Genomic DNA, 11178 nt, shown 5'->3' on the forward strand with positions numbered 1-11178 from the left:
AATCTGTTATTAATCTTGCACATTATCATGCATGCAGCAGCTTAATTTACTGTATGTATTTATGAAGGGGCCCAGACGTTGCACTCTCTAATGGTTAGTCAAACCAATGAGGTGGCTGGCCACACCCCCTCTGCAGTCTGGCCACACCCCTAACATGGGCCCCTACCACTGCATTCCCCTGGTGGGCCCTACATGCCCCAGTCCAACACTAAACACAGGTCTTACATCTGATGAGGCCACACCCCGTTTAGATAGCCACACCCCTACACAAGTAGGTGAGCTCCTTTTTATGCCCAAAAGTGTCACAGGATTCTTGGATGCCGTTACGCACAGTATAATAGCCAATCAGAAACAAAGATTCAAAGTTAGAAGCAATGTTATTTACAGATTTGTTAGTACAGGTTACTGCCCTTGTCCATTTCTTGTAAATAATCCCCTGATGATGTTTTTGGTCTAGTAGAAAAAAAAAAACTTTGGCTTTATATGACTTTAATAAGATGACAGTTCCCTCTGGATCTGCTCCCTATGTTTTTAGCTAATCTGTCATCCGTGGAACAAATTATTACAGTTTACATACAACAGCCTAACCTTAAAATATATATATATTTTTGAATAAGTAATAATCCATAAACTGAGTCTCAATATCACAAATGTTTCTGATCAGCAAACCATAGTAGATTTGCACAACTCTGGTTATAAGACAAAGGGGGAGATGTACTAAGCATTGGAGAATGATAAAGTACAGAGAAATAAAGTACCAGCCAATCAGCTCCTAACTGCTATGTTACAGGCTGTGTTTGAAAAATGACAAGAGCTGATTGGTTGGCAGTTTATCTCTCTCCACACCCAGTAATTGCGGCATGACAGGAGCTGATTGGTTGGCAGCTTATCTCTCTCCACACCCAGTAATTGCGGCAGACATGCTCCTGTTTTCTGTAACACTGGTTGTCACTGCCCCTTCCCAGCCACCAAACAGCTTAGGAGGCACTGTGACCATCGTCACATACAAAGATCCTGCACATGTGTAGATAGACAAACATCGGAGAAGTATGTAAACCATTGTACATCTCGCAAAATGTATATATAAGATGAAACAAGAAAATAATAGTAAAAATGAAGCCTACCAATATTTTCCAATGGGACCAATCTACGGGCCTAATGGGTCCTACACATTGCGCGATCCGCCGCCGAACTGCCCAACGGCGGATATGGCCGATGGGCGACCCGGCGGCGGGGGAGCAGTGACGGGGGGAGGGAAGTTTCTTCACTCCCCCCGTCAACCGGCTCCATAGAAGTGCAGGCAAATATGGACAAGATTGTCCATATTGGCCTGCATGCACAAGCAACGAGCACGGGGCCGCGCTTCGTTCATCGCTGGTGCCTCCACACTGAAAGATATGAACGGTATCTCATTCATTAATGAACGAGATCGTTCATATCTTTCACTAATATTGCGCAGTGTGTAGGGCCCATAATTCAGAGTTGTTCGCAGCAGCAAATTTGTTAGCAGTTGGGCAAAACCATGTGCAGTGCAGGGGGGGCAGATGTAACATGTGCAGAGAGAGAGAGTTATGAGCCCTACACACTGATAGATCTGCCGCCGAGCTGCACCATGGCGGATACGGCCGACGGCGACCCGGCAGCGCGGGGGGCAGTGACGGGGGGAGTGAAGTTTCTTCACTCCTCCCGTCACCCGGCTCCATAGCAGTGCAGGCAAGTGTGGATGATCTCGTCCATATTGGCCTGCATGCACAAGCGACGGGGCACCAGTGATGAACGAGCGCAGGGCCGCGCATCGTTCATCACTGGTGCCTCCACACTGAACGAGATCGTTCATATCTTTCAGTGTTATTTGCCAGTGTGTAGGGCCCATACGATGTGGGTGTGTTGTGTTCAAACTGAAATCTAAATTGCAGTGTAAAAATAAAGCAGCCAGTATTTACCCTGCACAGAAACAAAATAAATAACCCACCCAAATCTAACTCTCTCCGCACATGTTACATCTGTCCCCCCTGCAGTGCACATAGTTTTGCCCAACTGCTAACAAATTTGCTGCTGTGATCAACTCTGAATTACCCCCTATGTTCTTATATCTATACAGCATCCAAAAATATTATAAGAAAAAGAACAGATGTTTTGATTACATCTATACAAAACTATTTGTTTGAAAATAAACTGAAATATACAATCACACTAATAAAAGTTCCAAATTTATGGGATACATTTAATAAAATACTTTTTTATACCCAAATGACCGATTTAGGCTCATTACGAACTATAGTATAATTGCACAACAATGTTTTCTCTGCAATTTAGAGCCATTTGTCCCTGACACATTTCCAAATTAATGGTAGATTTAGTGTGAATGGCATAAGAGTGGATGTATGTTTATTCTTTATTGTGGTGACCGGGAAGTCAAATGTATATACCACGCCCAAAACATTCGCTATGCAAAATAACTGTACTAAACACAGCAAACAATTGTCAATGAGATTTGGGATATTTTTATTAAAATGTTCCTGTTTGTGTCATTATAAATTCACTCTCTGACTCAACTTATCACAGAAATGTCTCCAAGTCACCTGATTACTGGATCGGCAGGAAAAATGCGACTGTCAGCGAAACATATGGACTGTGGGATTAACGCTTTGATGAATGGGGAGGAAAAAAGACCTTTCAACATATAATGAAGCTACTCCGTCTAGTTATTTTTTAGGTGTGTTAACGTGAAGGCAAGCATCATCAGTGTTTATATAGAAGAAGCCACAAAACTATTCAGGCCGGACAGTCGGTATAAAAAATAATATAATTAACAAGTCATACATAAAACAGAACAATGTTATAAGCCATTGTGTGGGCTTAATAACCAAGCTGACTTGTCTACTCGCCAATAACTAGTGACCTCAGTGCTGCCGTTCAGGTGGTTCTTTAGGAATTACTGCATACTTATCTATTCTCCTGGAACTTCGGGCCACCTTCCCAGATTCTGTCTATACTTCTTGTAATGAGATAGCAAACAGTAACGTTACTAAGTTTGTTCTTTTTGAAAACACTTGAACTCACTCCATATAGTATTGGGGTCCTATATTTTACATAGTGGGCCAGAAGATATGCCTATTAGAAATGGGTGTGGATCATTAGATCGACAGTGTCTAGGTCGACAATATTTAGGACAACCACTATAGGTCGACAGTCACTAGGCCGACAGAGTCAGAAGGTCGACATGTTCTAGGTCGACAGGTCAAAAGGTCGAAATGAGTTTTTTATGTTTTTTTGGTGTCGTTTTCTTTGTAGAGTGACCGTGAACCCCAATTAAAGCACCATATCCCCTCGCATGGCTCGCTTCGCTCGCCATGCTTCGGGCAAGGTGCCTCACTCCGCTACCGCTTCGCTCGGCACAGATTACCGTTCCAATCGTAGTCCACGTGGATCGTTAAGTATGAAAAAGTTTAAAAAACTTGAAAAACTCACGTCGACCTTTTGACCTGTCGACCTAGAACATGTTGACCTTCTGACCCTGTCAACCTTCTGACCCTGTCGCCCTAGCGACTGTCAGCCTATAGTGGTCGACCTAAACATTGTCGACCTAGACACTGTCGATCTTCAGACCGGATCCCATTAGAAATATCATCCTTTAGATCTATAACTACTGTTATTTTCATTTATACCGAAAACTGGAAGTAGGGGTATATATGATGTTTATGGGCAAAACGATGTTGCACTGCAGGTGGGGCAGATGTAACATGTGCTGATAGGTTTAGAGTTGGGTGGGGTGTGTTCCAACTGAAATCTAAATTGCAGTGTAAAAATAAAGCTGTCTAACATTTGAGGGCTACATGCAAAAGCAGTCAGTATTTACCCTGCAAAGAAAAAATTAAATAAATGTAGTTGCTCCCCCTGCATGGCAACATGGTTTGATCCAGACACAAAGTAACTTGCTTTTTTTTTTTTTTGCTTTACTTACATTTCTGAATCAGGCCCCTGTATATGTAAGTTTTCAAGTTCCCATGTTATTTTAGTGTATTGACATTCTAATTATTATTAAGTTAGTTATATAACGCACACATATTAAGCAGCGCTTTACAGATAATATTTTCCCATTCACATCAGTCCCTGCCCCAGTGGAGCTTACACTATATTCCCCAAAACATGGACACACATAGGCACTAGAGTTAATTTTTTAATCAGAATCCAATCTAGCCAACCAACATGATTTTGGATTCTGGGAGGAAACTGGAGAACCTGGAGGCCATGCAAACAATGAGGGAACACAAAAATCCACACAAAGAGAGTCTTGGTGGGAATCAAACCCAAGACCTGAGTGCTGTGAGGCAGTAATGCTAACCACTATGCCAACTGTACAGCCCACTTAACCTCTTGCTGTGATAACAGAACCCTTGTAATAAAACCTTGAGATAAATTTTTTCAACATGCAATATGACAGTAAATCTGTAAATGTCATTTATCATTGCCGCAGTCATGTATAATATTACCATGTGTTGCAGTCGATGTCCACTGACTGTCCTGGAGCGTAATCCTTCCCTGCGTGGAAACACGGGCACCTCTCTGGAAGCATACAACGATTATTATGTCGCACCTGAAAGTGAAAACAAAGCAGAAATTCTGTAAATGTGTCCTTTGACTATGATCTGAGCTTCAATATCTGTTATCTCCCCACATAACAATAATATCCTTAACAATACAATAGGTGGCCAGAGGGCAGCATTTGTCCCCCTAGAAGGTCCACTAAAGCCTTTCTTATCACTAGTGTTTGTCCTATCTGTCAGCGTTACCGATCAGACCTGCTGCTCCGGCTGTAGGGGATTCTAATTGTAAATTTCATAAAAGGCGACATTTCTTTTAATTGCCCAACGCATCTTAATAATATGTACCAGAGGGTTTCTCTAACTGGGTGAGTGGTGTAATACACTGCTGATGTTATAGTCATGATGGCCAGAAGCTGTGTTAGGGATGGCCATCGGTGGGTTAACCACTGGTGGTTGACCTTGATGGTATGAAACCATTGCTCACCAATTGCCATTCCTGCTCTATTATTTACCAGGAAGCAGGTCAACTAAGGTGCAGACAAGGTTTTCGTAGGTCATGTTGGGGGGGGGGGGGGGGGGGGGGGAATGGGGCATAGCTAGGCTCAGTGTTCTAGTGCCAGGGAGAAAGAAAACCCCCCACTGTAGCACTCTGAACCATCGATGGTGCAGAACCCATTGGCCATCAGTGGATAACCATCAATGGTCGATGCCTCAAAGATGATGGAACAAGTAAGTGTACCAAACAAGGCTCAGATAGGACCAATACTGGAACTAGGTCATCTGCCCAATTTCATCTGGGTCTACAGTAGCCCATAGGGTAGGTATTCTTAATGGTTGTTCAGGAAAAAGGAGTGTATGCTTATTTAAATTACAAAAAGTTGAGATGTGCAATAATATATTAATATATGGGATGCAGTATTTTTTCTCATTCAAAGTGTTTTTTTTTTATTTTCTAAGTGCTATTACATTTAAAGCATTATTTAGAGTTATAGAAGAGTTATTGCTAGCTGCCACTGAGGGATGGTGATGTGACTGATCTTTTCTTCTCAGGTACAGGTAAACTACTAATGCACCAGGCACATGTTATTAGAGCAGAAGTGCTTTCTTTAATATTATTTTGGGTAAATTGTCATTAATGACAAATGACACACAACTCTAGTCTGATTTAAGGTATGGCTTTTAGTTAGTGGCTAGGTAAAGTAGTTACTTCTCAGACACTGGGGGTAATTCCTAGTTGTGGTGTGTTCAATCTGCAATCTAATTTGCAGTGTAAAAATAAAGCAGCCAGTATTTACCCTGCACAGAAACAAAATAACCAACCCAGATCTAACTGTCTCTGCAAATGTTATATCTGCCCTCCCTGCAGTGCACATGGGCCCTCATTCCGAGTTGATCGGTCGCAAGGCGAATTTAGCAGAGTTACACACGCTAAGCCGCCGCCTACTGGGAGTGAATCTTAGCTTCTTAAAATTGCGACCGATGTATTCGCAATATTGCGATTACTAACTACTTAGCAGTTTCTGAGTAGCTCCAGACTTACTCTGCCTGTGCGATCATTTCAGTGCTTATCGTTCCTGGTTGACGTCACAAACACACCCAGCGTTCGCCCAGGCACTCCCACCGTTTCCCCGGCCACTCCTGCGTTTTTTCCGGAAACGGTAGCGTTTTCAGCCACACGCCCCTGAAACGCCGTGTTTCCGCCCAGTAACACCCATTTCCTGTCAATCACATTACGATCGCCGGAGCGAAGAAAAAGCCGTGAGTAAAATTACTTTCTTCATAGTAAAGTTACTTGGCGCAGTCGCAGTGCGAACATTGCGCATGCGTACTAAGCGGATTTTCACTGCGATGCGATGAAAAATACCGAGCGAACAACTCGGAATGAGGGCCATGGTTTTGCCCAATTGCTAAAAAAATTCCTGCTGCGATCAACTTGGAATTACCCCCCCTGTTTGTTGTGGAATTTATTGCTAGCCTTGTAGTGGGAATAGTGGGAAGAGGCGATCGATATAAATAAATATATATATATATATATATATATACATACACACACACACACACGAGGGTAAGTCAAAAATTATCCGGACTCTGGCAGTAAAATTTATTTTAATCAACTTTCAAAAAAGTCAAATACATTATTTTTAGATATAATCTCATTGCTTTTCCATACCCTTTTTTCATCTGTCAACAAGCTTTCGTATTCCCTCATTAAAAAAAGTTTTAGGCTGAGCTGCGAGCTACGAGCGCACCGCTGTCTTCACCTTTTCATCAGACGCAAATCTTTGTCCTCTAAAGAGTATACTCAATGAGAGTCGGATACATTCTGACATGCAGTTGTCGGAATGGATCCGACAACCCCTATTCAATGTACGGCCAATTCCGACTGTTAGATTTGGCCGTACACAGGGACCTGTCAGGCCGCTGCTGTCAGCAGCTGCGGATGCGCTGACAGCAGCGGCCAGGGGAGCAGAGATTGGCAGCCGTGAGCGGGAGGGGCTGGCTGCGGAGGACATGTGAAGAGCAGCCGGGGGAGGGGGGCTGCAGGAAGAGAGGTGCTGTGGGCGGCGGGTTGAGCAGAGATCAGCGGCCGGCGGGAGGGGCTAGCAGCGGGGGAACATGTCTGTCGGATTGAGTTTGTCGGAAAGGGGGCCAAAACCTGTCGGATTTGGCCCCATTTCCGAGAGAAGCACGTGGATCGGCTCTATTCCGCAGATCCTTGTGTTTTCCAGCAAGTCAGAAATTCCCGACTTGTCGGAAAAAATCAGCCCCTATTGAATAGGTCGGAACCCCTTCCGACCTATTTCTGTCGGAAGCTGCCGTCTTTCCGACAAGACGGCAGCTTCCGACAGTTATTGAATACACCCCTTTGGGCCTCTTTCAGGGGACCAAACAGGTGATAGTCCAATCCAAAAGTATCAGTCCATGTGCACGCTCAATCTTCTCATCAGTCGTGTACGTGGAAGGGCGTCCGGCTCTTTCTTCATGGCTGACACTTGTGCGACCTTCTTTGAACCTCTCTATCCTTTCATACACACTTTGCAACAAAACACTTTCTCCATAGTGTGCACAAAGTCGTTGATAAATATTGCCACCAAACACACCCTCAGACCCACTGGATTCAGAAGGTGGGTGCAGGGGGTGCGGCCCGCACCCAGGTGTCACCATCGGACGGGGTGACACCAAAATGCCGGCTTCTCCACAGAGACAGGAGCCAGGTGCTTCAGTGTAACATTCTTCTGCAGCACCCGGCTCCTGTCATAGCGGAGCAGCCGACACTGTATACAAGCCAATCTCCAGGGTGAAGAAATGGGGGGGGGGGCTGCCCGTGAAGCCATGCCCCCTTCCCAGCTACGCGATGCCCCCTATACATGACTACTCGCGATGCCATGTGTTTCTCTGTAATAGGCCACACACCCTTTTCAGATGCCCAGGGTATGCCGCACCGGGTGTCACTGGTACCTCTGCTCAGACCACAAAGAACGAACCACTGCATGCTGCTCTTCTTTCGTGCAAATCACAAGTAGGGCAAACATTTTTTATTGCATGGCAGTCACAAATGAACTGGCGTAACACGTAAACTACTAATGCACCAGGCACATGTTATTGGAGCAGAAGTGCTTCCATGAGTATTACTTTGGGTAAATTGGCATTAATGACAAACAAAATGCAACTCTAGTCTGATTTAAGGTATGGCTTTCTTTTCTTGTATGGCAGTCAAAAATGACTGATTAAAATAAATATATAAAGTATACAGGGCCGGCTCCAGGCATGTTCGACTAGAGCGGCCGCGCGGGGCGCCACTCTTACAGGGCGCCGCACGCTGCGGCCGCCATATTCCTGCCTGGAGCCAGCCTCTGTGTGTCCCACTCCCGGCCGCTTGTGTGCGCGCTATGCAGCGCGCTGTGCGGCGCCGGCGTCTGACGTTGGACGCCGGCGCCGCGCAGCGTGCATAGCGCGAAGACAGTTTCGTTCCTCCGTCCGCAGCCCGCCCACCCGCCCGCGCCCACAGCAGTATTCCCGGCTCCCAGCAGCACCGCAGTGTCAGTGACAGGTAAGTTAAAATCTGTCTGGCACTGTGTGGGGCCGTTTATGTTTCTGGCACTGTGGGGGCATATCTGCACTGTGGGGGCATTATTTTTCTGGCACTGTGGGGGCATATCTGCACTGTGGGGGCATTATTTTTCTGGCACTGGGGGCATATCTGCACTGTGGGGGCATTATTTTTCTGGCACTGTGGGGGCATATCTGCACTGTGGGGGCATTATGTTTCTGGCACTGTGGGGGCATATCTGCACTGTGGGGGCATTTATGTTTGGCACTGTGGGGGCATTTATGTTTCTGGCACTGGGGGCATTTATGTATCTGTCACTGTGGGGGCATATCTGCACTGTGGGGGCTTTTATGTTTTGTGGCATGGCGGGCATTTATTTATCTGGCACTGTGGGGGCATTTATGTTTTGTGGCACTGGGGGCATTTATGTATCTGGCACTTATGTATCTGGCACTTATGTATCTGGCACTGTGGGGTCATTGATGCATCTGGCACTGTGGGGGCACTTATGTATCTGGCATTGTGTGGTCATTTATGTATCTGGCATTGTGGGGGCATTTATGTATCTGGCACTGGGGGCATATCTGCACTGTGTGGCCATTTATGTATCTGGCACTGCTGGGGGGCATGTCACGTGTAGCTGGCACTGCTGGGGGGTATGTCACGTGTAGCTGGCACTGCTGGGGGGCATGTCACGTGTAGATGGCACTGCTGGGGGGCATATCATGTAGTGTATCTACTAGGCGTCTGTGGCTAGGCAATGTGTCTATCGTGCGCTTCCTGGCGCAAAGTGTCTATTGTGCTCTGCCTGGCGCAAAGTGTCTAACGTGCTCTGCCTGGCGCAAAGTGTCTATCGTGCTCTGCCTGGCGCAAAGTGTCTAACGTGCTCTGCCTGGCGCAAAGTGTATAGTTCTACCTGGTGCAATGTGTATTAGCTGCACTACTATGTGGTGTAATGCGAATTGCCACTATTCTGTGGTCATGCACCTTCCCCACGAAGCAACGCCCCTAAATTTTTGCTGCGCGCCTTCGGCGCGCACTATCCATGCTTCAGCATGTGGGTGGAGGAGCACCAAGCATTACAGTATGTACATCATTTTGCCCTCCTTACTTAAAAATGTGCCCTCCTTGTGCTCAGCACCCTGCCCTAAAACGTGAACACTATCATGTGTAGCTGGCACTGCTGGGGGTCTATTGTGTGTAGCTGGCACTGTTGAGGGGCATGTCATGTGTAGCTGGCACTGCTGCGGGGCATGTCATGTGTTGCTGGCACTGCTGCGGGGCATGTCATGTGTAGCTGGCACTACACTGGAGACATTGTGTGTAAGGAACACTACTGTGGCTGTTCTGCATAAGGCTGCTAATTGTGTGCATAGAGGGGGTGTGAAAAAATATATTTATTTATAGTTTAATAATATGAAGTTACGAGGCCACACCCACACCTTCGGCGCGCGCATAGGGGTTGGGGGGCGCTCTTACATTTTCTCGCTCAGGGTGCTAGTAGGCCTGGAGCCGGCCCTGAAAGTATACATGGATTTTTTATGTAACACAACCTCCTCCTGAACTTCATATTATTGATTTAAATTTAGGAACACATATATACTGTAAAAATCCCCATAAATCACACACAGATTTTTTTTTTCCAGTGGCTCATTTTCCACTTTTTTCCCCTTAACATAAGTTTGTTGTAATTGACTGCCACCTAGTGACTGAAGAAGAATTATACACGTTAGATAAAAAAATATCTTAGTCCTACTTCGTCGTTCCCATAGTGCCTGAGACTGACACTTTCTTAAAATAACTGTACTCTGTATATTATTATTTATACCGACATTTGAATACAAACTCCAATGCTAATTTAGTCGGGAATGTTTGTAGAAAAGGATTTATGACTATGGCTGGGAAATTCTGACCAGAAGATCTCTTGCACTCTTGCACTAAAATGGACAAACTAGAGTTATTTCCAGCCAATCTGGCAGATTAACCATTGTCCTGAAGGATTATTTTCTAGTCTATGTATATGATATATAATCTATCAAAGCTCAAAATGGTTGTGATCTTTTTTATGTGATCTTTTATGCTTGTCAGAGGTTATGCAGTCACAGGTGTTAATGCAAGTGCAGCTATGTTATGTACTTATGGTACCGCTTGTTAGCAGCCCCACAGGGCGTACAAGACTGCGGGGTAAGATTAAGATGTGAATTCAGCTGCCGTTGCCCACGTTTCTACACTGTTGCAATGGAAACTCATCCCCCCCCCCCCCAGCTTGTAATTGAATTGACCCCATAATGTCCACACACATAAGACATGTCATGACATCCCATCTCTCTGACATTGAAGAAGATGAGGATCCAGCCCTAGCGAGGAATTTAATTGCAGGTGAAGTGGGTGAATTGCCGTTACCGTGGCATTTTAACACTGGCAACAGCATCACATCTCGCACTGTTTGCCCGCCCAGTCAAATCCTAAATTTGCACAATAGTGTTCTCTACTCTACGGGGCATCGATTAGTTTGTGCAAGAATGGGTTGCCCTAAAGGGCATCTGTGTCCGCACTGAGGGGGTCATTCCGAGTTGATCG

General features: G+C 45.4%; 1 protein-coding gene across 2 annotated transcripts in view; it reads right to left on the reverse strand.

Moving 5' to 3' along the window:
- The window catches only part of VWF (von Willebrand factor), a 487638-nt gene that overhangs the window by 285059 nt on the left and 191401 nt on the right, over positions 1 to 11178 (reverse strand). For both annotated transcript variants that reach the window (XM_063928500.1, XM_063928501.1), the window contains one exon: positions 4494 to 4597. In XM_063928500.1, the coding sequence (XP_063784570.1) occupies positions 4494 to 4597 (104 nt within the window). The remainder of the gene's footprint in view (positions 1 to 4493; positions 4598 to 11178) is intronic.

The sequence above is a fragment of the Pseudophryne corroboree genome, chromosome 6 (genome assembly GCF_028390025.1).
Source record: "Pseudophryne corroboree isolate aPseCor3 chromosome 6, aPseCor3.hap2, whole genome shotgun sequence".
NCBI lineage: Eukaryota > Metazoa > Chordata > Amphibia > Anura > Myobatrachidae > Pseudophryne > Pseudophryne corroboree.